This window comes from Falco peregrinus, chromosome 9 (assembly GCF_023634155.1).
Source record: "Falco peregrinus isolate bFalPer1 chromosome 9, bFalPer1.pri, whole genome shotgun sequence".
Taxonomy (NCBI): Eukaryota; Metazoa; Chordata; class Aves; order Falconiformes; family Falconidae; genus Falco; species Falco peregrinus.
The window spans coordinates 15,204,868-15,231,385 of NC_073729.1; the positions used below are offsets into that span (position 1 = coordinate 15,204,868).

The 26,518-nt window shown below is 45.5% G+C and overlaps 1 protein-coding gene across 1 annotated transcript; it reads right to left on the bottom strand.

Moving 5' to 3' along the window:
* Positions 1-1,683: 1,683 nt before the first annotated feature.
* Positions 1,684-3,379, bottom strand: FIBIN (fin bud initiation factor homolog). The gene has a single exon (XM_005235662.3). It carries the CDS (start codon positions 3,219-3,221, stop codon positions 2,595-2,597), a length of 627 nt encoding a protein of 208 aa, XP_005235719.2. The 5' UTR covers positions 3,222-3,379; the 3' UTR covers positions 1,684-2,594.
* Positions 3,380-26,518: the final 23,139 nt, after the last annotated feature.

A 26,518-nucleotide genomic window follows, 5' to 3' on the forward strand; every position in this document is an offset into this window, starting at 1 on the left:
TAATATACATGTTTGCTTAGACCAGACAAAATTATATAAATCAAATCCTACTAGATTTAAAAGTCCTAAAAGAGTTTTGTACTGGCTTCACAGTTCAACCTTCACAGTAAGGTTGGCCTTTTTTACTAAACATGTGAACTTACGTGTAGGCCAGACTCAGATGTACGCATTTTCTTTTTGAAAGAGAACATCTAAAGCCTTTTATAATCAATGTTACAGAGCAGAGTTCTGATTTTGTTTCTATTTCAAATATAAAAATGTTTATACTTTGCTGAAACATATGTCAATGGAGACATTTATCAAAATGTTCATGTTTGTCATAGTGTGGATTTTAACGAAATGGGTTTGTTTCATCAGATAACAACTTATAGACAGGGTATTGAGCAGAACAAGTGATAACATTATGTCTCCACAGGTCACATAATCTCCTTTTCAAAGCAGCGCCCTGCAAACATTGCCTCTCCTGGTATGCCGTGTACGTTGAGATAGTTTGAGCTTGACTAAAAGTTTGCTACTGCCCACAGAATAGCCAAGCTGCTTCAAGCTTATTCACGATGCTATGGCTTACGCTGCTACTACTACTACTACTACTACTACTACTACTACTATTTTTCTATATTATGGTTCGAATACCGCTCTCATGTGGCTAACAGCCCAGCATGGCCTGCCATTTGAGTTTCTTTTCTGATGTTTGCAATTCACGTTATATCTGTTAACTCAGCAAGTGGGTAAGCAGAGAGTAAAACTCCTTTTAAGAGGCACCTGCGCACAAATAGAACCTCATGACATCTTTGGTATCTACTTCTAAACAGGTAAGATTCCAAGAGAAAGGAGAGACTGGACGTGAATGAGACCCTCAGATACTTCTAGGGTTTGGTCCATCCCACAAATGCTATATGGTTTGCTGTGGTAGTGGGCAGACAACTCAGTGACTCAGGTGGCCCTTTTCGCTCTTGTGTTGTGCTAGCCAATGCTAGCGGCAAGCAAAGTATCACAAATTAAAATAATTTTTAAGACCTAGACCCTGTCCCCTGTCATGCCTTCTAACTTGACGACATACTCGAAAACAACACTGAGCAGTTCCACTGAAGTCTATAAATAAAATGTTTCATTTTCTTCAGGCAGGTCCTCAAAGATACTGGGGATCTAAAGGTGCCAGCTGACATCTAAGGTATCCTGGTGGGAGCTATACCGCACTGCCTTTAGGGAAAGTGAGCTGCCTGGGTGGTCCAGACATTCCGTAAGCACCTACCTTCATCAGACATTTCTTGGTGCCTTCAGCACTCTGGCCCCAGGCGACTTACGTTGACCCACTGCCTTGCTGGGTACCTTACAGACTGGACGGTCTGCAGACCAAAGTATAACTGAACATGAGCAGGGTTAACAAGATCAGACCTCAAATGTGCCAACAGTTGCTCTTCCAGTGCCGTGGGCTTGCTAGTTTCTTGAAAAGGCTTTGGAACTCATAAAATATCCGCCCTACGTACCCTCCTGTATCATTACTTTTAATGAAACTTGCTTACCTCTGGGGTCTGTAAGTTTTTATTTGTTTTTACTAAAAAAGCGAGTTATTTCATTTGGCAGGGTCTACATACAATTTCTGCTGAAAACACACATTACAACAGCATGTTCTAAATCAAGAGCATCTCGAGCAGAACAGTAAAAAAGAAGTATGCTTCCACATCATTTTCAGATATTTATTAAAACAACATAGGAACTTTTTGTCATCCAAACAGTGATTCTGCCTGCAGTATCTGTAACCTAGTAGCTGTATTACCCCAAACAGACAATTAGATAACAACGAGTCTACAAACCCAAACAGTCCTCCTTCTCCTTCCCCTTCCCACGAGGCACTTCTGCTATTGTCTAGGCGCACCGATAGTTTTATTAATAGCATAGCTAGCAAAAGTACAAAGGCACCAACAAGAAGCGTCGCTGTGGTGGCACAGGCCAAACCTTTTCGTCTGCTTTGGAAACGTGCTTTTAGAAACCTGGCTCTCACGTTTGGGATCTGAAACGAGCATCGCTGCTGGGGCTCCTTCTTCAAATCCACATCAGCATTCTTAGGATTTGACATAAGCCCTTCTGGCTGGCTCGCGGGGTTACAATAGAGTCACAGATAGACAAGCCTGGAGGGTACAAATCCTGCCAGAATAGATCCCGGCTTTCAAGCGGACATCCCGGCTTTCAGGGGCGCAGCGGAGCGCTGGGGGTGCGCGGCGTACAGAGCGTTATACACGGTTAGGGAGGCGACAGCGGCCAGCGGCTGGCGGTGGGGGCCGGGAGCAGCACCAGCAGCTGCGGCACGGGATGTGGGGCGGCGGGGACCCCCACACCTGCCTCCCCCCCCCCGTCCCCCCGGCAGGGCGGGGGGACCAGAAAGCCACCTTGGCTTTGTAACGCTGGATGAACGCTATACGCAGGGTAATTCCTTAAATATGCGATATTAACTTAAACATACCTCTGACCTCCCGCTTTATAAAAAGGCGTTAATTGTTTAGGAAGTCAAAGGCAATAAATAAGTTTTTGTTTGTGTCTTTTGGTGTTTTTTTTCCCCGGGGCATCGGTGCCGCCCCAGCCGGGCCGGCTGCGGCTCAGGCGCGGAGATAGTCGTTCTTGAGGCGGCTGAGGCGGGCGCCGTGGCTGCGGACGGTGAGGGCCAGCAGGTCGTGCTTGTCCCGCAGCCCGCTGGAGATGTGGCGGGTCTCCCGCAGCAGGGCGCGGGCGTGCAGCAGCAGCCCCACGAAGCTGTCGCCCAGGCGGGCCTCCTCCCGGCCGCCCTGCTCCTGGCCCTGGCGGAACTTGCCCTCCAGCTCGCTCAGCGAGCGGTCCGAGCTGGAGTAGGCGTCGCTGATCTGGGCGGACTCGCGGCGCAGGTAGGTGCTGTAGCTCTCCTCCCCGTCCAGGTCGTAGGAGATGCTCTTGCCGATGCCCTCCAGCACCCGGCCCGCGTCCTCCACCTGCCGGCCCAGCACCGTCAGCTCCTCCCGCAGGCTCAGCCCGCCGCCGCCCGCCGCCGCCGCGCCGCACCGCCGCTGCTCGCTCACCCTGAAGAGCAGCTGGCACCGCTCGGGGTCGTCGTTCTCCTCGTAGTCCCCATCGGGGACGAAGTAGTGGTGCAGGGTCCCGTTGGACATCTCGGGGTACAGCGGCCCCTCGAAGTACCCGCGGCAGAGGCTGCAGAGGCAGCCCAGCCACAGCAGGCGCAGCGCTGCCGGCATGCTGCGGCGGGCGGCGGGCAGCCTACAGCCGGCCGGGCCCCCGCTGCCCCCGGCCGCGCCGCCCACGCCCCATGGGGCTGCCCGGCCCCGCTGCGCTGCGCTGCGCTGCGGGCCGGCCGGGATGCGCGGCGCAGGCCTGGCCCGCTCTGGGCGGGGGACGCCGCACCGCCCGCCTTAAAAGCCGGGGGGGGGGGGGCGGGGAGCGGCCCCCGCGCCGGGCCGGGCCGCCCCCCGCCCCGGACATCGCCCCCCGCCCCGGGCATGGACCGCGGGCACCGCCCCCGGGCATCGCCCCGGGGGGACACACGGGGCGGCGCGTACCCCCGCCCCCGGGCATCGACCCCCACACCGGCACCTCCCCTCGTTCCCCCCTTTGCGAAGGGCCGCGGTGGGGGCAGCAGCCCCCGCCCCCCGCCCAGGCCAGACCCGGGGGAGGAAGGTGGGGGTCCGAGCACAAGGTGTAGGGCGCAGACAGGGAGGTGAGATGCAAAATCTGCCCTTAAACAAAACGTCAGGCGCGGCTGAGGAAAATCCAGGTGCAGTCCGCTCTGTAAAACCTCCGGCGTTTCTCCCTCCTGATACATTATTCCACGGGAATCCAGTAGCTGTGTTACAGCGGGGTCGGTCCCTGCACGAAACCTGTGTAAATCTGTCCTTACTCTGTTTGGGTTCTTAAATCAAGGTGAGATCACAAAAGGTCTGTAAAGTTACCGGCTCTTTTCACAGCATCTTTCCTCTTCCACGGAAAAAAATCAGCTAGCAGAGGTTGTACCAGACCCTGCAGTCAGCCAGAGTGAAGGCTCCTGCTGCTGTTCGTGAGGGCTTTGCATGCAAAAATATTTATGACGCCTCTTTAATGTAAATACTTTAGCTGCCATCCTGATACTTTCTGCGTGATGCAAATAGCTACGATGGTTACAGTTAACTTCATTGGGAAAGAGGCCTGACGCTTAGTTTGTAGCTCTGCTTTTTCCACTGTTACGCTGGGCACTGTAGAATGTAGAGCCTGAAGGGACTCGGGGGACTTTGGCTTTACCATTTCTTATGGTGACGTGACTTTAGACACCTTTAGGCTTCCAAACACAGTCTCGAGCCCGTTCCCTTGCAGCAGCTTCGTTCTGTAGCCACAGGCTGTCCCGTCTCCGGGCGCACGTGGGGCCGATAGCCCACTGCAGGGATCAGCTGCTATTCTCCTGCTCCAGCACGTCGAGCTCCACTGCCTGCTCCCTTTTTCTTCTCTTCCCCTGGCCCCACATCCCTGCCCATGGTGGCTGCCTGTTCTGCCCCCGTTACCTGTGGGCAGGTTCCTGGGAGCTCGCTGGTGGGCTTTGCAACACGGCCAGGCCCTTTCAGGGATGACACAGCCGCACCCGGTGCAAGCTCCCACTGTCAGCGTGGCCCTAACGCTGCACGATAACCTGTGCTATCAGCCTTCCCCGGCATTGACTTCAGAGCCTGCCGGAGCGCTTTACGTAAGCACAGAAGGTCATAAGACTAACAAACACCAAGAAACATGAGCAAAAAATAAACCTACCGGTCAGCCAAGCAACAAAACCCTAACCCCGAGGCAGCAAGGGTCACAGCTGGACCCTTCCCTTACTCCATTGCTTCACAGCAGTCGTTCCGAGCCCTGGAGTCAGCGATGGCCACGTGCATGTACACCTCAAGATGAGCCATGTTTGCAAGAGTCCAGGCATCTTCTTCTGCGCCGCTGAGAACCCAGGCCAGACAGGCTATCCAAACAGAAACACTCCACACATTTGGAAACATTTTAAATTTGTAATTAAGTTCAGAAAACACTCATATAAATAGGTTGGATTAGGCTAAGCTTTTGTGCTTCAGCTTTCTATAAAAGGTTTAAAGCTTATTCAACTGAGCCCGCTTGGCATTTGTCCTTGGCCTGTGTTTGCCAACAGGGGCTCTTTCAAACAATTTTATTCCCAGGATGCTCTTGTTTCACCTAATATTTTATTGGGTTCCCAATTCTTTGCCAGCCATAGTACTTTATCTACAGAAGTTTCCACCCAGGCTGGTGTTCCTGCCAGCTGACTGGTTTGGCTGATGCTTGGTTTGTGGTGGACTCCACTTTTGAGGTCTTTTGATGGAAGTACCGCGCTGTAAATCACTCGGCTATAGCTTTGTCAGCATGGTTATGCTTTCACCAGTGCCACAGTGGGTAAAAAGAACTCAGCCTTAGTAAATCCTTTTTCTCCATCTCTTCAAACATTCAGAGACTAAGAGGTGTCTGTTGCTCCCTCCTGCAGCTGCCGACTCCCAGCCACTGCTGTTTTCAATCCACGACACATTATCCGAGTTTTATTTAAATTTTACATCAAAATAGCTTCTCCCCAAGTAACCCACTTGGAATGTCTGCTTCTGAAGGAAGTCTGCGGTACGGGATCTGCAGCCTTGGTGACTCAGTGGGCAAAGATTTGGTAAAAGCTGGAACTTGCTGAAAGGTACACAACAGCCTGATCCGAGGCAATACCTATTATGGTTCAGGATTACAACCCAACAGAATCCTAAGTGTCAACTGAAAAGCACCAAACAATGGAAAAGATGTAGGCTTACGTCGACAGAACAATACTGTGCATGAGTAGCTGTTATTCAGTCCAAAATGACGTGTAAAAGGCAAAAGTCTTGAGAATGCACCAAGATAATCTAATATGAATACCCTTCAACTGTCCATAAAACCACGTGCGTACAAATGAAAATCATATATATATATATTATTCTTTTGAAAGACACACACTGAAAGTAACGATTACCTTTATCCATCAAGACCGGGGCTGAAGGGTCAGACATGTTCAACACAGTTAATGGCATTAGGAACTCCACAGCAATGGCTGAAATAACATAAAAATAGTGTTAACAAAGAGTTTTACAAAGTAATTTCTGGCATTATCTAGAAGGCACAGAGGGCAATAAAACTGAAGGAGGACAGAAGGGATTTCTCAGGAATACCAGAAACGCGGGGTGGAGAGAAGCAGGGAGGAGAGCGAGCTGTTTTCTGCTGAATGTTGCATTTTCTGCTGGGAACCCATAGGGGTAGTTTGACTGAGATCAGATATCTGGGGAGCTTTTGGGATGCATCCAAGAAACAGCTGTGCCTTGTGGCATGCTCCCATGAAGGCCCTCATTGAAATCCTGGTATTGTCAAAAGGCCCATTGATTTCAGCGTGACAGTATTTTACCCTCCGTGCCTGCTCAAGCATTTTAAAATTCCTTTTGCATAAAATGAGGGAAAAATACTGAAAACAAAATTAAAGCGGCATACTGATACTGTCTTTTTTCCAAATACTTGGCATGATACACTCTGCTGTGGTAAAGCCATTGTTTTTCCACTGAACCGCTTTAGGTTTATAGTACTATAAAGAACTGCAGAATTTACTCTGCATGACCTCTCCTGCAACAGCACCAACTGGGCCAGAAACTGCCTATAACTGATGGCAAATATGCAGCTTGGCACTGGGCTTCAGGTGATGCTCACATAATTTTCCCCTGCCAGCAGTGCTTCATTTCTGGTTCTTGGCTTACGCAGGCTTGCTATTTCTGTCGCAGATCACGGTAAACCTTGCAGCATCAGAATGTTTCAGATATAAATGGCCGTTAATTTGGAGAACAGATATATGTTATATGGTCCTAAAGGCCCCACAGGCTTTAGGGTATAAATGTTGTTTTCTGACTACTGGCTTCTGTTTTCCTGCTGGGAACTGTTCTATAGCTTTACATAAAGATACCTTGTTTAAACATGAGACTAACAAGTATGTGTGTGTAATTTCTAATTGTAGGGTGTAGCACTAAACACTCAAATGGCATCAAGTGAGGTGGGCATGAAATAGCCCATGAAAGAATAATGCCAGGGTTTTTTTTGTAGGAAAATTGCCATAGGAATATGCCAGCAATTCTGCAGAATAGAAAAAAAAATTGTAGAATGAAACTTTTATAATGCACTTAATATTCATGCAGTAGAACTTTGGAATGCAACAGAAATTAGGACTGAATACGCCACAGCATGAACCATACTGAATGTTCCAGGACCACCATGCTTATCTGCTGTTACACTGAAATTTTGAATTTGTCAGAACGGTGCACTTAATTCAGAATTGGAACAGCTGGACAAGACATTTCTCCGATACCAATTTGTGGAGAAAACAACTTTGCTGTTAGCTTACGTTGAAGGCTGGCAGATGGCAATAACCTTTTTCTTCTTCATAGGTTTCAGGCTGAAAGCTCAGCTGTGTCTGGGCATAGAGTTCTCTGAGTCCTTTAGCGCCGGCCCTTCTTGGATAAGCAAGACGAAGAGCCAAATCCAAAAAACACGAGTAGCTGTAGGAAGTATTGGGTATGAGGCTGGATGTGAATAATAGAAAGGGTCTGTCAGGCTGGTTGTGTCAGAAGAATATACAATTAGTACTGAATCTGCTTCAGCTTCAGCCAACATCAAAACGAGCTCAACCTTGGCAGAAAAATACAGAAAGAGATTTTACCGCAGCCTGGCTGTGTAGCAGGTGCTGGTTTACTTTATATAAATACAATTTTCTTCAAGAAAAAAACTGAGGATGCGCTCAGGTTATTTTTGAAAAGAGAAGTGATGCATCTGAACGCTTCCTAAGAAGGGAAGAGATTAAAAGAGAGATGAAGAAGGGTGAATAATTACTGGTATTATAATACTAGCGCCATTTCTGTCTGTTGATGAAAACCCTTGAACCCCAAAAGGAGTATCACTAGCATTTCTTCAGCAAGGTTCCTGAAGTGGAAATAATAACACTTCCTCAGTGGAAATGAAAACACTTAAAAAAGCATCATTATTGGCCTGCACGTGGAGAAGTTTCCCCATGACTGTAAATGTGGCTTGTTACAGAGACAGTCTATCGTGCTGCTAAAATGTTGATTTGATTTTCAGTCCTGTCTGTGTTATTTTTAATGCTCTATGTGAACGTGAAAAGGCTGTATGTGAAAACATACACTTTGCAGATGTTACAGAAACATAGTTCACTAATTATTCATAATAATGCATTCTCCTTGCCTCTAACCTGTTAGAAGTAAAATAAGATTTATTTGGAGTTTTTAAAAGACCCTGACTTTTCTTCTCTTTCTTTCTCTCCCTCTCGCAAAATAGAGCAAGCTTATGATCTGACATGTTCTGCTCAGGCAGAGTTGGAAAAGAATTTGAATAAAAGCCTTGGAAGCAACCTAGGAGAGTCTGGTGGAGGAATGCTGATGTCATTCCCAATGGGAATCCATTGATACAGTTGCTCAGGATTTGCAGTCCTGTGATCTAATGTATTCATCTGAGGCAGGGTCTTAAAAACTAGATTTTCTGAAAGCTGAACCTTCACGCCTATTCTCTAGGCCGGTTCCCCAACATTTTAAGCAGATTTTACAGCGCATAATTTCCAGCTTTGCCACCTTTATAAGGATGGCATTTTCTCATTTACACACATAAACTTATGTATTAAAATCAGGTATGAATTTGTGAATAAAAGCTAGATCCTGACACATTTTATTCTGGTTAGTCATCAAATTTCCTCTGCTCGCTGGACCCTTTAGAGTCCCTGATTGTAAATTTAGAGTGGGAGCCTACATGTTCGGGGCTAACCAACTGCATGTACTTTTGTTAAACACGTCTCTGAAATGGTTTAGCCTTTCTATTCTCTGCCTTAGATAAAAGTGAAATATTTATATAATAGTATCCTTTGTCAGATAAAAGTGAGAGAAGATGGAAAAAAAATATCCTGGGATTTAGCTGGTTTAAACTCCTCTCACCCATACCTTTCCCAATGTAGCAATTAAAGAATAAAACAAAACATGCTTCTATAGTAAAATTCACTTGTATTCCCAGATCTGTTTTTTAGGAGTTGGAAAATGTCCTTTTTGTATCCCAAAACATTCAACTTGGATTTTTATTTAGGTGTTTTTAACGGTGTATTAAATTTAAAACTAGGCTGACTCTGTTTGAGCAGCTTAAAACCAAGCATATGGTTTCAATTGAATTATACCAAAAATTTCCCTGTTAAAAAAAATAAAAATAATTCCCTTTAACAAACATTCTTATAAAATTCTGCTTGAAGAAGCAGGTGAGGGGGCACTATTTACAGTCAGCCCTATATTTATTTTTGTGCAGTCACGGTTGACTGTTCCACAGGTTTTTAATGACTCGCTGCACACAGAGCACTCTTTCAGCAGCCCTAACACTGCGTTATTCTCCCCTGCTTGAGGTTGGTGCAGAGTATCGATAGGGAATGTATACCTCCTGCTAGGATTTATGACTTCTTTTCAGAACGGGGGTGACTTAGGAGCTGGCATTGGAGCTGAATTGCTCGTGGCTTTGCGGGCACTCCTGCAGAGGATGCGATGGGTGCTGGTGGGACTTGCCTCGGCCGCTCGACCTGGAGCCCCAGCGCGGTCATTTGCTACAACTGGCTTTGACCCAATGCGTGCGGGTGTCCTGCAGAGCTGCAGGAACACTACCTGCCTGTTTCCACATTTACAGTCAGGAAGCAAAGACATATAACCTGCTTTAATGGAAAGAAGCTGGATGGAGTAAAGCTTGCAGGTTAATTTAGGCTTAGGAAATATGGCTCATCCAGCTTGGATGCCTTGGATAAGAAAGCCCCAGCCTCGCTGCTGGCATTCAGGGCCTCTGAACACCATGTTTGGTCTCACAGATTGGTCTGTTCTGGTGCTTTAATCCCACTGGGGTTTCTGGTCCCAGAGCCTGTGCCAGCTGATCAGCCTGCCTTTCCCTAGGGACTGTCATGCCAGGGTGCCAGAAACCCTGAGACCACAGCGCTGTGGTGCCTTGGAAGTTTCCTGGGTTTCCTCCAGGGTTAAACAGGTGATGCCCAAGCATAGATTTGCTGAAGGACCTCAGCACCCACACCCACAGAAGCACAAAGAAGAGCAATTTCCCTCTAGTAACAGAATAAATGCTTCTGTTTTCACAGCAGGCAGCTTTGGAGGCATTTAAAACACTTTCCTATCGGGACCCCGAGGAAGGTTCAATCAAACCAAAGCGATGCTGTGACAACTGTTGTAACCTCGGATTAAGAAGGCACATTCAAAACCTTCCAGACGCATCTGGAAGGCAGGGCAGGACACCTCCGTGGGTCAAACACCTGCAACATGTGCTGTTTGTCTGATGCCAGCAGCCTCCAGAGCAGAAGGAGCCTGTCCACGACTGTGGGGTTGCCTCTCCTTCCCCTCCCACTCTTCTCCCAAGGAAGACCCTGCCTAATTAAGTTGCCAGCATTAAATATGCAGGTGGCAGCAATAATGACTGAACAGAAAGGATTAGTGGGAGCCTGTGGCCTCTTTCACCCCATTAAGGGCACAAATATTGCTTTGACAAAGGCGGCAATTAATATTCCCCTTTCTGGCACCCCTGTGGTACAGTGAGATATACCAGCAATAACCTCCGGGTGAAAGCTGGCCCCTGGCGCCGTGCCATAGCTTCGGTGGGAGGTGGGATTTCACCCTTGGTTTCAAACCTGCTAAATCACTCCTTTGTCATCTTCACAATACGTTTTGCAGGTTATGCTCCTGAGTGCTGTGGCACTGGACTTCAAAATCACCCTCTTTTTGTAGAAAGTCATCCCACTGGCACATGGGATGATAGCAGGGGGTGACATGTCCCCTGTTTTCTTAACCTCTTGTTGCACTGGAGTCATTTGAATGTAAATCTGGTGAAGGAGTAGTTCACCACAAATAAAAATGCTTGAAATGGCAGTGAAGATTTCTTTGGGTAATGAAATCATATGGTTTCTTCCATTTTTCACTTCTCTTCACACTTGCCTCCCAAAGCACCTTGTGCAGAGCACGATTCTGGGATGTGCTTGACCTTTGCTGCCCCAGGAATCTGCTTCCAGAGGGGCTGCGGGGTCCAGCTGCTGTCCTGACACAGTTCTGAGGATTTGTCAGACATGCTGCAAGTAAGTGGCACTGCCTTTAAACTTACTGATGCATTTTTATGTATTTGTCTTCAAAGAACCACATTTTGCTCATTTTCTGCTCTTGCTGTTGTTTAAAGAAACAGCATACATTTGAACCCTTCCAGCCTACAAAGTATCGGGCCAAGCTCTCCGACATGACTTTCTGAAAAATCACAGACAGTAGTTTGTAATCTTTTGTGTTTTGTAATCTTTTTATTACTTGTAAACCTGAAGAATTTGGACCAAGAAGGAGGTCTTGCTGCCGAGATGGATGCATTAATCAAAACATACTCAGGCATCTATTAAAACTAACCTACCTTTCTTTTGAAGAAGTCCAGCTGGGATCACGGATAACCACAGGCTGCAAATTCAAGCTTGTTTTGTGGTGGTTTCTCACGTTCCTGAAAATGTAGGATTTGAAATCAGAAAAAAAAAAGGATTTTCAAAAGTGTTAAAGTGAGCAATAAGCATTATACTACAGCTTTTGAGAAGACTCACCTTATAAATCATAGCTAGGACCACTAATTCTGTGGCAAAAAATTAAATAATTTGCACATTATAAAATCTTTTGATTGTTTTACTCCATTTAGAAGCATTATTTCCCCTCCTTTTTTTTTCTAAAAGGAATCAGTTTAGTCTTTAATTCACTGTCAAGAACGTAAGCACACCTCTGAGAATGGTATCTGGATAACTGCTGCTGTTGTTTCTGCTGCAGCGACAAAAAGGGATCAGGAGTCCAAAGCTGCTTCAGCATAAATGGAGAAATTCACTACCTTAGTAGCTAAGATACTTGGAAAGAGACATTGAGGACTGTGTTTTCTAAACAAAGTTTCTCTAACTCTTGCTGAAAGTGATGGGAACTTTCCCCTTGCCTTTGACTGGCCAGAGTCAAAGATGAATCTTGGAGATATTGTGCTCTATATTCTAACTGGCTTGCTTGCACTTGGCTTACTTGCAAGTTACTTGTAGACAGTAGCCTCTTTTCTTTTTTTTTGGGCTGCGAGTCATCTGGGAATCAGCACACTGAATAATACAGGAACCATTAGCTGTTTCTGGAAACATAAGTTTCCAGAAATGTTAGGCATTTCCAGATATCAGTTGTAATTCCTAGATTGCTCATTGTGTTAATTCCAGATGATACAAAAAAGAGTTTTCTATTGTTAATGAAATTACAGCGTACATAATGCTTTTGAGCAGTTCTCTCTGACCACCAGCTATTTGGTACTAATTATTGATACGTGATGACTAGCCTTGGGACAAAGTTGTTGCATGAGAAAAGTCATCACAGCAGAGAATGCTTCTGGTACAGATTTTCAGCAGAGGTTCATTTCTGCTGAGGTGTACGGAAGTGTTGGCATTTACAAATGGTTTTGTTTATCAAACGTTTTCAGAGAATTAGCTGTACAATTTGATTAGAAGCAGCTGAGCAATTAAAATATTTTCTTAAGTAATTCAACGAAAACACTTAATTGCCTCTTGTGATTAAAAAATGAATGAAATCTAATTTAGGGAATAAATTATCTCCTCTGAAACCTTTCTATTCTGTTGTTTCCCTACTAAAAATTCCATTTTCATCTCTTTATCAAATATATAAACCTGGCACTGTGACTAACTGGATATAGTGTCACACCGTGTGGGACTAACACATAGTAACGCAACAGCAATCTGCTCCAGACATCGTAACTTTATCATGTTACTTCACTGGTTACCAAACATCTTTTTCTGTCCAGATGTTACAGCAGTAGATATGCTGGAAGTGGAACACATTAGCAAACAGAAAGGTGTCTAATCCTCCCTGGAACAGCACAGAATATCTTCTTTCATCATAATCCCTGTACCTATTAAAAGCAGAAGGGTTTGCCGGTGAAGTAAGACTGCAGGAAGTAAACTGTCCCCCACTTGTCAAAGCTAATCATACAATCATAGAATCATAGAATGGTTTGGGTTGGAAGGGACATTAAAAATCACCCTGTTCCAACCCCCCTGCCACAGGCAGGGACACTTCCCACTGGACTGAGTTGATCTAAGCCCCATCCAACCTGGCCTGAACACTGCCAGGGATGGGGCAGCCACTGCTGCTCTAATAATAAACAGATAAACCGAGTATACTGATCTGTTGAATGCGGATACCAGCTCTGCCATAAGCAGACAGGACTTTAATACCTCAAAATAATGCCTCTAGAAGCACCAAAATCTTAGCAATCTTCAGGGGGCTGCCAAAATTCACACTTCTGGGCACTATCATCAGCATCAGCTGCTGTGGGATCTGTGAGAGACAGCATGGGCGCAGGAAGCATCCCCTTTCAGCCCTACCTCCCCTCCTCTCTTGGACCAGATGTTGACAGGAGGCTCCACTGCCAAGTCCAAGACTCTGGATCTTGAAGGTGACTCTTTGGAGAGAGCTGGTCTGTGCCAGGTTTTGTGAGGGATTTGAAAGCAAGCAGCCTTAGCCACCAGACCTTTAGAGAGCAGCCGGCACCTTTCTGCGATGCTGTAACAACCCCCCGCCAGGAGCTCCTCAGCACTCATCACCTGTAAACCTGTGAAAACCCAACAAAAGATGGCTGGATCTCTGAAATAGAGAGAGTGGCAGAAAAAATCCCAACAGGCAACCTGAGGGTGGAGGTGTACCTTGCCCAGCCAGGCAAATGTGCCTGCAGTCTCTCTGCTTAGGAAGCAACACTTTGGGCAGCATGCTGTTTTGAGAGGAGCATGTAGGGCATGGTGAGAACCATGGTAATAGCCTTTTTGAAGGAATATGTGGGAATTCTGATTTCCCAACTCCCCCCCCAAAAAAAAAAAAAAAAAAAAAAAGAATAAGCAGTGTCTATCCTAAATACAAGATATATTTAAGGTTAAATCTTGGCTGCAGTGACAATGAAGCTCCCCCTGAACTGACACTGCAAAGGCCAGTATTGCACGTGTGCAGGTTGCCATGTGAGAAGAGCCGTTCAGTTACCTCTTGGTGGCTCTGGAGTGGACACGGACAAGACTCGGGGCCCATTCCGAGCCACAGGGGGTTCTTCTAAAGCTGTTGCACTACCTTCTATTTGTTGTTTATGTATTTTACATGCCTGGTTAAAATTGTGTTGAACTCTACTTACCATGAAGTGATGGAGCACGCTGTGATGGGGTAATCCCTATAGATTCATAAGAAGAAAAAAATGGACCTGCTTTTCCATCTGTGCTTTTGGACAAATTAAGGCCACATTCCTGTCTGTACTTAACTGTGTTCATGTACACAGTCCAACCAAACTCAGCATGGCTGGTTATATTCAGAAAGTGAAGCACATGCTGAGTCCTAACAGGACAAGGGTCTGAGGAAGCAGACGTCATCCCCATCAGTGGGTCAGCCAGGTGAGCCAGTACATTTCACACATCATGGGTGATCTCCTGAGGGGAGGTCTGGAAAATGGGCTGACCACACATCCTTCCAGGCATCTCAGCCCTTTCTCCCTTTCCCACTAATTGCTTTATACTTCTGAAATTGTACCGGTCAATTTAAGGGTAACCCACAAAATAATAATAGAAATTTTGTTTTACCACCATGTCTTTTCTATTTAAACCACATGTAATACTAGAAGCTACAGAACAAAATGTAAACCAGCATCAGCCAGAAAAAAACGTGAAAATAGCATTTTCTCACAGTGACTATGAAGATGATAAAGACAAGTATGGACAGAGACGCTTGCAAATTAGTTAACATCAAAGAGAATATATGTCAGGAAAGTGTACTTTTTTTCACTGGTTTAATGGTGAGTGTTAACTGATTTTCTTTCAGGAAAAAATCCATGTAAAAGATCAACAGTTCAGATTGTGAACAACATCTAAGGCTGACAGCTATTTAATATAATCAAAACATTGCTTTTCTGCAATGTAAACTACTCAAAACCCCCAACATCCAGGGTTGCTGCTACTTGCACCACTCAGACATGAAAAAGAAAGCATCAAAACTTTCCTGAAAGCTTTGCTGGATCCTAAGGCACACTTGGATGCAAGCTCGGATGCTCCCACACTGACATAGGTCAGAAATGCCAAGGCTTTGTCTAGCTGCTCGCTTGATTTGTTCTCACCATGCTTGGGCCAACTAGAAAAAGCTTAAAGACGTGTACAAACACAGAGTAGGTGTGAGCAGGAACAGCAATATCTCTTTTCTCTCCCTCTGTGCTTCTCACGGTTGCTGCTGTGTCAGACCCCAGGCAGCGCCTGCCCTCCGCTGCAGCCTCTGGGCAGCACATGGGGCGAGCGGGGCAGCCTGTCTCACTGCAGGGCGTCTGAGCACTTGCTGTGGGTTTAAATCAAGTTTTAAAAGTTTCTGTGACCAGACCGAGTGCGATTCCTGCAATATATTATACTTGCTGGGGGTTTAAATCAAGTTTTGAAAGTTTCTTTGACCAGACCGACTGTGATTCCTGCAATATACTATACTCTGGAATCATCTTGCATTTTGCTATCAATACCTAACCTGATCCAGGATGCAGGTTGGGTTATCTAGCACAGAAATCTGGTTTGACCTCGGTGTGTACGAGGCTGGTTGCCTCCTTGAGAAAATATTGTGACATCCAGGGAAGTACTGGAAGTTGCAATTCATAGATTTGGGGGCTTTAAGACTGTCTTGTAAGTAGCCACTGACAGGTTCTCTCTTTTTTGGTTTATCCCCTTGTAGAAGACAGATAACAGTACACATGTTTTACCTTACAGGATTAGTGCGGGGGGCTTTGTATGTACAGCTCTGCCTTTTGTGGACCATATTTAGCAATGGGATGATGGCGGCGTCATTCCTTGTAAGCACAGGGGAGCTGTGACTTCTGCACCAAGGGTACGTGGGGACATATGCTGTATATTACAGCACATGCAGACACAGCTGCTCCGTGCAGCACACCACTTAGAGGCACAGCAATCGTACAGCTGAAGTATTTTCTTACCCTTTCCACTAAGTTTAAACCAGAAAAAAATCAGGACTTAACTTCCTGCCATGACATCACTATAGAATATTTAAACCATACACATCTCCTCATTTTAAAATCAACTTTCCCCTGCTGCTTGAATGCAGTCCCTTTTATGTTAAAATATCTGAGGAGAAACAAATGTTCAGACAGTGCTTGCTACTAATCCATTCCTCACACTAATTCTTAGCCATGCACACAGCTAGAAAGACTCTGTAGCAGAATCTCTTCTGTATATATATAATTTATTTCCACACATCCCCCCTCCCCCAAGGCTTATAGTGCCAGTTCAGAGGCTGACAACTTGAGTGCCTTGTAGCTCTAGCAGGCAGCCACCCCAGGCCTCCGTTCCACCAAAGTTTCATATTTTAATCACAGCCCTCCTCCCCTGCAGCAGACTCTCGTGCCCCTGTGCCAGCCCAGCTGCTGCCACCTACATGCCCTGGGGCTGGCGGTGCTGCCCGGCTGCTCCTGTGCCATTCCAAAGCCACCGGGTCCCACTGCGATGGCCACGCTGGTGCCCCAGGAAGGCTCCGACAGCCCCGCTGGACGGCTCGAGCAGCTGTTCCTTGTCTCCCCCAGGAGAAGGGCAGTGGGCCAGATCTGCCCGCAGTCAAGGCAGCCGGCTGGACCGTGCTGACCTAAACCTCAAATGCCTTGACAGAGCAGCCAAGTCCTTCGCAGCCACATCCTGCTCTTAAGCAGGACAAGGAGCACGGAGAATGGTCACAAACCATTCTGAGTTACTCTGCAGGAGATGGCCTTCAGCAGGGTGGGAGCTCAGAGGGCCCTTAAAGGCACACAGCAGAGAGAGGAGCATTTTGCCCCTGTTGATGCAAATTATAACACTTAGTTCATTGCTTTGCTGATGAAATTGAGGCTGTTATGGATAATCTTAGCCAGTCAGCTCCAGGGATACTCAGGGTCCATTTTAGAAAAAATGCCAACAAAACTAAACCTCACCGGTAGTATCAATACTGTCACAGCAACACTCCATGAAAGGCTTGGTGAGGTCTGTGAAATTTGAACCATAGCTATAATATTCATCCTTATACAATTGTTACGGTTTAATCCTGGCTGGCAGCGCAGCCCCACGCAGCCGCTTGCTCCCCCACAGTGGGATGGGGGAGAGAATCCAAAGGGTAAAAGTGGGAAAACTTGTGGGTTGAGAGAAAGGCAGTTTAGTTTAATGGGTAAAGCAACAGCTGTGCATGCAAGGAATGCAAAGTGAGGAAGCCCTTCCCCCCTCCCCAGGGGCAGGCAGGTGCCCAGCCACCCCCAGGACAGCAGGGCTCCGCCACGCATAGCGGTGACTTGGGAGGACAAACGCCGTCACTCCCAACGTCCCCCCCGTCCTTCTTCTCCCCCAGTTTTCCATGCCGAGCGTGACGCCGCATGGGATGGGATGTCCCTTTGGTCTGTGGGGCTCGGCTGTCCCGGCTGTGTCCCCTGCCAGCCCCTGGTGCCCCCCAGCCTGCTGGCTGGCGGGTGAGGAGCAGGAAAGCCCTCGGCGCTGGGCAAGCGCTGCCCGGCGTGAGCTAAAGCATCCCTGGCCACCAGCGCTGTTTGCAGCACAGAACCAAAACACGGCCCCGAACCAGCTACCGCGAAGGGAATTAACTCTGTCCCAGCCAAAACCAGCACAACCACAATGGTAAGGATGAAATTCAGGTTTGTCCCATAGCTACAACCGAGGTGTAGCTGGGTGTAAGGGCAGTGCCTGTGCATAAACCAAGCACACTTCAGCCATCAGCTCCTGGGGTAGTCCAGGATCCCCCCAGACCTCCATTCATCTGCAAAGAGGAGCCATGGGGCTGACCTGGGGCATGGAGTCACCTCACAGCACAGCACTCATTACTGTGGGACCTCTCCAAAGGGACATCTAGGAAGGCCCAGAAATCCCCCCAGGCAGTGCCTGCTGTGTGGGGCCCAGCTGCTAGCACTAGCTGCACGCTCTGGTGTGCAGAATAACACCCCAGATGGACAACCTGGCAGTCCAAGAAGCTGCCCCGAGCCCTTCTGCCTGCAGAACTGACCAAACTGTGCACAGAGAATGACCAGCGTTCCGTAGGAACTGCTCTGACAGGTGGTCACGTAGGACAGGCTTTTGTACATCGCTAATACAGTTTGGAGGTGCTTAGTTCACAGTTTAAGGTCATAGGAACAGCTCATGCTTTTGACAGCAGCCCCATGGGACCACAGCCCAGGAGGATACAGGCATGCAGCAGGACAGCAGCCTGGAGGGTCTCACCTGATCCAGCTGGAGATGCTGTTGCAAGGACCCTTGCAGCAGGGACTCCCACCACATCCAGGCAGCAACAGGCCGTCCTGCTTGAGAGATCTGTTTCCCCATGTCAGTGTCACCTGTGCAAGAGATCCCAATGAGTTAGCAGCATATTTTTGTTCCCAACAAATGCTCTTTCTGAAAGTGTCTGTGCAACGGGCAGAAAACAGGGGTGCTGAAAGTTTGCAGTTTCAGAACTGAGCATCAGGCATCAGAAAGCCCATTGCTTTGTGCCTGTTCCACAGCAGGCGGGGTTCAGGGCTCCAACCCTTCTCAGCACTGTGCCACCACTCACAAAGGTAAGGTTTGCTGCTACAGGCCATGGAGAAATAAGCTGAACAGTTCTTTCCTCTTTCCGTTTATCCAAACAAAAAACACAGTAACTTCTAATCAAGAATGGGATGATTCACTATTGTTGCCATCTAATATTTTCTCAGGATTGCGAGGTCCTTTTCTCCCTGAACTACATTTAACACACAAGGCACAGATGTTGCCTCAGAGTGGAAATCCACTTGCTGATCTTCCTTAAATGATCATTTTGTGATTCTCCTTATTAACAATATCTGTTCCCGGACAGTTAGCATATGCCTCTAGAAGCAGAAAGGACCACTGTCTGTTGGGTCTCATTGTTATTTAGGTGCAGCTGCATGCTGCACATCAACCGTGTGACTCTTTTAACATATGAGTTAACGAAGATCAAGCTATACTATTCTTGCTGTATTTTTCTTGGACACTTGCTCTTCCTAGAGCATTGTGAAGCTGCCTTGAAATTGCTTATACATGCTGTAAATATGGCAAATTTCTCTTAAGTGCTGCCTGAAATGAAATACAATTGAAATTTGAAACGATGGACGTAGTGGCATGAATCCAGTGATTTCTGAAAACCAGAAGGGCGTCAGGGAAAAAACACATCGGTTTACAGAAAAAAAAATAATACTGCCATCAAGAGTTCAGCTAGACATGCCCTTCTACCTTATTGCTTGCTGAAGGTATAAATCCTAGTCCTCAGGAGTGTTACCAGAATGATAACGTTGGATACTGAAAGCCATTAGCTGATAAATCAGAGGTTCAGGCTCCTTGCTAGGGAAATCCGTGGGATTACCACTTTTTTCCAGCAGCCGTAATGTATTGGGTTGCCATGTACAGGCACAGCTTCCAGATTTGTGTTATCTCGAGTACCGATAGCAGCTCTTTGTGGCCAGATCTCAGCTCAAGATAAATGTCCAGGTATTTACCTACCTCCACTCCTGACACTGCAGATTGCAGTGAGTTCTGGACTGCAAAAGCTACACTACTAGCAAACAGGTACCGAGCTGGCTGGTCCACAGCTAGCTCCTGCAGCTGCACCAGCTACCGCAGCAGAGTTTATATTAATGTGACTAGAAATGCCTTTTCAAACTTAAAACAAAGTTCTGTCCTAACATGGGGCAAAAAAGTATGAGCCTGGGATTGCTGAAGGCATCCTCCCTGGAAATACCCTGTGGGGATGAGAACAAGGGCAAGGTTAAGCCTTCCATCTGTTCTTTTTTTCAGGGGAATTTTAGCCTACATGGAGATTTCCTTTATCACCAGCTGTTATCAGTGAACCAGGAGCAATGATGAGGTGATAAAAACCCAAGGCAGCCTTTATGGAGAGCACACACCGAGGAGCCAGGCAGACTAAAGAAACCAGCCTGATAAGTTTAAACCATTTATAGAAGGTTTCCAAGGAACCCAGGGGAAAATTAAATCCCCACATAACTCACTGAGCCAGGATCATGCTACTGAAAACCTGAACATTCCCCCCCTGCAAACATTTTCAGTTAAACCCTTAGTGCTTTTGGCTTTTAAAGTCTTTAAAACAAAATACCTGAGAGGAACAAGGCAGTTGTTAACAGCAGATCTAGCAGGTAAGAACTTAAAAACCATCTCTCTGCTTCAAACTGGCCAAGATCATTTCTAAACACAGGCACGTGTGCTTTTGCTGATGCACTGCAGAGGCTGAACCTCTCTGGTACCTTCCATTTGTCTGTATGTAGGGAAAAATGAGAAGAAAATCATTAAGTCTTATGAATACAATAGGTCTTTGGTTTAGCGTGATCCTGTGCATTGGAATAAGGTGAATCGTTCATAGTGGATTTGCTGGATTTGGAAGGAATGGTGCCTGGGAAACCTGTACGTACGACTGGCTAGGATGTAGCTCCGTTAGGAGCTAGCTGTTTCTGCTTTACCTATGCTGCTTGTCTTTTCACCGAGCTTCTGATATTGCAGTCATCTACTAACTGGGTGTGCAACCCTCTCTCCTCATGGATTTTTTTGTTGGCATAACCACAGCCTTACCCAGTCCAAAAGAAAGCACGAAGTCCAAACCAGTTTAAACCCTGTGTAGGCTGAAGTGCTGGGAATGTGACGTGTGAGAAAACAGACTTATGTACAGTTGGGCTGCTGGTTACCAGTCTTCCTATATCTCCTGAAGCCATTTCTTATGCACTTTTCACCAACAAGCTCTGCTTAAGAGGAATACCCTGCAACAATAAGTTCTGAACAAACAACAGATAAATTACAGTCTCCACCAGAACTTATACACTAAATGATAAACTCTAAACGAGCGCTTTTTCTAGATAGACTTCAGACAGCTTTAATTCTTTTTCTCAAGGCTAAAGATGAAGACTGCTTTTGTTTATTTCTCCAGTGAATAAGAAATGCTCTGCTTCTTGTGGTTTTCTAGAGTATTTAGGGGATTGGGGTTTTTCTGTTGTTGTTTGGGTTGATGGTTAGTTTTAGGAAACTGCTACTTTATCTTGTTTAATAGTTTAGTCTAAAATACTATATTTCAATGATTCTTACATTTCTTGCCTCTAATCAACGTTCTGAATTACCATACTGGGCTTCAAGCTCATATGACCAGGAAATAAAACTGTAGAGCTCTGGTTGCACAATGTAAATCACTATGGGTTCACAAGCTTACTGGAACGGTAGTATCTTCGTGTAACAGCCCAGTCCCCGTCCTTTCTTGCAGTTACTGTCACACCTGTATTTGTCCAACTCCAGGTAGCTGCCAGCAGTTTCACGGTTCTAGTGCTCCTGGGATAGGAAGCAAGGGTGAACTGAAGGACAACTAGACTATTTGCCATACTCTTTATACCGGGGGAAAAAATCCCCTCTAGGTAACAGAATCCTGTGTTTAAAGCATCAGCTAGGAAGGACAGAGCTTCAGTAAACATTCAGCACACAAACACACACACAGAAAAAGAATAAAAAATACCAGGTTGAGATCATATCATTCTTCTCAATAGCAGTGAGAAACACTCGTGTTTGGTTTTCCCAGCATGTCTCTCTGACTCAGTTGTGGCAGCTTCGACTAGTCAGGGATTGCAAAGCATTTTTGCTGTAAAGGTCAGCTGTTCCAGGGGCCTGAACTCAGCTTGCCCTGAAATTTAGTACGCTGGGGGAAGGGCGAGTCTGCCCAACATCAGCCATTTGGCTAAAAGAACCTTCAAAGGCATATATCCCCACACTCTTATTTCTTTCTTAAGCTTGACAAATTATAGCCATTTTGGGGCGTGCGGGCTCAGTGATCTTGCTCAGGCCACCAAGCAGCATCCCCATCTCCTGCAGAGCTCTGGTGCTCTGAGGGCAGGGCAGCACCACTGCAACTGATAATCACAAAAGGGCTTTGTGGCTGCAAGCCTCAAGGCAAAAAACTTGCATTATATCATATAGCTGGGGAGACAGCGGTCAAAAACCTTTCTACTTCATCCCTTCACGCCTGAATACCTGATATCTTTGTACAGCACGGCATAAAATTGGCTGCAGGCGAGCACCTTTACATAGATACTTGTCATATTGGTGAAATTTTTATGCTTTGACATGTGCAGACATACAATAAAATATGTCTTTTCATCAACAAGATAACTCTACTGTTGCTACTTTGTACTCACTGCCTTATTTTGCAGGAAACGTTTGGCCTGTTTGCATCTGTTTATGGAAAGAGAACAAGCATTTCAAGGGAAAGAGAAAAGAGCACAGCAAACTGGGAAAATGCTGTCTTCTGTCAGCACTACAATATTAATAGCGCTTGCCGTTTTGCTCAGCAATAAATAACAAGCCATTCCTTCCCTAAAAAAAAAAAACCAAAACCAAGAATACACCCTTAGCCAAAAACCATCCCGAGCAGAAGGGCCAAGTTTCCATAAGTGCGAGACTAATTAATTACATGTCTAAACAGTCCACCGCATTTGCAGAAAGCAACCCATCTCTTCCAGAGCTCTTTTAAAACGTATTTTTTGTGCTTGGCAGAGCTGATCAGCAAAACCCACCGTTCCTAAGCAGGTCTGAGCTTGGTGGGGCTGGGGACTCCGAGCCGAATGGTGGGAAGGCGGGGAGGACCCTAGCACCCCACCGCGGGGCAGCCCAGTATCCCACCTCAAGTTCAGTTTCCTCTCTAATAAAACAACTCTGCCTCGAATCTCTGGGTCACAGTAATTCATAGAAAGAAGCTCAATTAGTTCTTGTTAATTCATGGCTGCAAAATACTACTATTCAAGCCTCCTGTGGCTGAAGTTTCTTTTTGAAGCCATATATAGTTACGGAACGGCTGTCTAGCAAACTTGCTGATCTAGCCTAGCTCTTTCCTTTGGAAAGTCTGACATGTGAAGCAGCTCTGTAAAAAGTTAAAGAGGCAGGATCGAGTATGCTTGCAAAAAAAATTTTTTTTTTTTTTTTTTACATTTGTGTTTACCAGCTGTTGCTAATGGAATAGAATTTCAGGAGTCTGTAAATGATCTCTTTCTTTATGGAGTTGGCCCATCCTTCAGGAAGTCGGTTACCTGAGGATTTAACTCCAAGAAAGTGCTCTAAGTTAGGCACAAACTTCTTTATGTTATTTAAGAAGAACAACTGTGTTGCTATTATTTTTCTTGGGGTCTTTTTTTCGAGTGCTGCACAAATACATTGATTTCTTTTGCAAAATAAGAAAATCCTTTTGAATTTCTGAATTTTCTACAAAAGCATATTAAAAATTACTGTACGATTTAAAAAGTATGTTAAATGTTAAAAAGTCACACATGCCTGTGCAATCACATCTGAGGTGTGATGAAGTTCATAACCTTTTTTCTGTTCTTCCTCAGACTCACCATGAGATTTGCTCTTGCTAGCCTCAGCCAGGAGGTATTGATTCTCTTTTCAGATTGGAGCAATTAACCAGCGTAAGCAGCTTCTTCTGAAGCAAATTAACTTTAACCACAGGGTCTAAATTAAAGTGCATGTATTGTATTTCTAATGTGCCATGGCTAAGCTTTCTGCCTGATGAAAAAATCAGACAGAAAGAAAACATTATCTCGAAGATGGCAGCAGCTTTTAATGTAGATGAGTGATTTTGTGGCAGTGCTTAGCTGGAGTGTAGGCCTGCCTAAATACCTATTGCTCAGGTATTTAGCAATATTAAATATTATTAATATTAAAAATTTATTAACTGCAAGTTAAAAAGAACTGGAAAATCATGGTGCTCTCTCTTCTACCTATACCACATTCCCAGCTGGGTTCACCAAGCATCACGTGCACAAAGGCTGTGCTGCTGAACTTCCTCATCCTCCTTCTCTGACATAAGAACGGGATTAATCGCCTCCAGTGTCCTTAGACTGACTGTCTTGGCTGAGAGCCCAAGGGAGAGGGGCTGCTGCTGAAAGCCCACCTCAGCTGGGCTGGGATTGAGGGGGCAGCACCTCCATGATGCCTGGGGGTGAAGATGGCCTGGGCTCTTACAGCTCTGTTAGGACCCTGAGCAGTCACAGGCATGTATCACTGTGTCATATGCCACAGCAACAGACTGGTACACAGCTGCCAAATTGTACTAAAAAAAATAATAATAAAATGCAAAAAAGAGGAAAACAAAGTAAAAAAAAAAAAATCAACAAAAAAACCCCAAACTCCAAACCAGAAGAAAAAAGGTGCTAGTATAACAGATGCAGTTTCTCTTGGTTTTGTTTTTTCTTTCTCTTGTGGTATTGTTTTTAAATCAGTCCTAATTTAGATTACAGTGACATATTTCCCCAGATTCCAGCCATGTGCATCAGTTTTTCCCCCTCCTTGCAAAGAGATGGTTGTCTTCCTTATTTCAGGAATTAAATTCTTCCATTCCCATAGCTTTATGTGTCTGTGTGCTGCCACAAACACATACTGGAATTGGTGCTGAAAGACGATGCTCTCTCCCAGACTGCCAAACTGTATTACATAGGACAATCGGTTGTTTATCTTCCTTTACATGTATATTAACTCATCATTTACCGAGTGGCTGTTTCCCTCGCTTGACCTCGCAGGTGGAAAAGCTTGTGCGCCTGTTGTGCTTGCTTAGGGCAAGTGGTGGAAACAGCCTGCGCTAGGCAGCCCTCACTTCTCCCTAACTTCACATTTTCCTGGCTCTGCCATTGAATTGCGCTCCACCTGTGTAAAAGCCACTGAACTTTGCGTACTGTTTATATTTTGAGAGCTCACAGGTTCTTCTTAGCACCTTATAGGACAAGTCTTTGTAGGAACGCAGCTTATCTCATGCCTTTGGAACGCATGTCCTCATGTGAAAAATTTGATTATAAGTATCCAGGTGTGAGGAGACCATGGGATGAAATACATCTTGATCAGATACTACAGGGGTCTCACCTTACGGAATCCAGTTTCTGGGATAGAGACCATCTCTAGTGCTGTCTTAGCTCATGGACATAGTTGATTCTTCTGGATATAACCAGAATTCAAATAAAGAATAATAGTTAAAACTATATTGTGCTATACTATCCATAAGGTAATTCAGATGGGAATTCAAACACAAATGTGAACACAGGAACAGAATCTGGCATAAAATATCTAATAAAAGCCTGGGCCTAAAATGCTTTGTTGGAGTGTCTCATTTTCAGCATCTTTTCACTAAAACCAAGACAAGGGTTCATGGCTCCTCAGAAGAGCAGCTCCCCACTGCCATGGCAATTAATTTCCAGTTGAGATGCAGACATTACAAACAAACTTTACTCATTACCAACAAAATAGCATAAGAATGACTGCTCCAGTCAGCAGCTGGAAGAGCTGCTCTGCTAAAAAAAGAACTGGATTTGTTTTGATTTAACTGAAGCTAAACTTTGAGGAGAACATAATTCCCTGCAGGCTTGAAACTGGCTTCTCGGGGAGCTCCAGAAGGGGATTTCAGATCCCTGGGGCTGGCCCTTGGCCTCTGGAGGGGTCGGGACATGTAATCCTTTCCATAACCTGACTGTGTACCTTCTTTTGCAAAGACTGACAGCTCAAAATGTCTTATGAACAACTTTACAGGAGATCAAAATGTATCTAATTCGTCTCTTATGGTAAGAAATCATCAAGATCTACTCAAAGACCACCCTGCAATGGCAACCTGGTTTTTGTTCAGTTCCCAGAATTAAAGGGACTGCCAGATGCTGGCTCTGTCCCCACTGCCCAGATGCCTCCCTGAGTACCTGGGGACCAGGCACCAACTGCATTTCCACGTCAGCGGCCGAAACGGCACGTAAGCTTGCCTGATGCTGATGCTGCTCTTCACAGGGCCAGCTTCATCCTAAGAATCCAATATTCATATGAAAAAAGTTGTTGCTTGAGTATCAGATGATACCCATACATAATGTAAAAGCCTTTGGATTAGAGGTAATGATATCATTAGTTAACGGAGAGTTAGGATTAGAGTGGAACTACAACAATTCTCGATCTCCAGTATTTCTAATGTGAGGAGAACTAGGCCTTGCTTACAGTTTTTGTGCTATTCCACAGAACACCTGGAAAATTCTGCTTGTGAAATTCTGATGATTCCAGTTTCTGACTGGGCCATTTTGTTTGTTAGTTTTCTTTATACCATGCAGGTAAAAATAAATAAATAAATAGATAGATAAATAGATAAATACATTTATAGATAAATATATAAATAAATATATAATATTATATATAAGAAACCACCAATTGTCTTATAAACAAATGAAAATTAAACCCAGTGTGCTACAAACTGATGAATACAGCAGCCAGATCCATCTACTTAACTACCGAGTAGCTTTACATCTCATCTAAAACTGCTACACTAAATTTCACTCTTTAATTACAGCTGTTCTAATAGCCGTCTAGAACACTAAAAATGAGTTAGAGAAACTA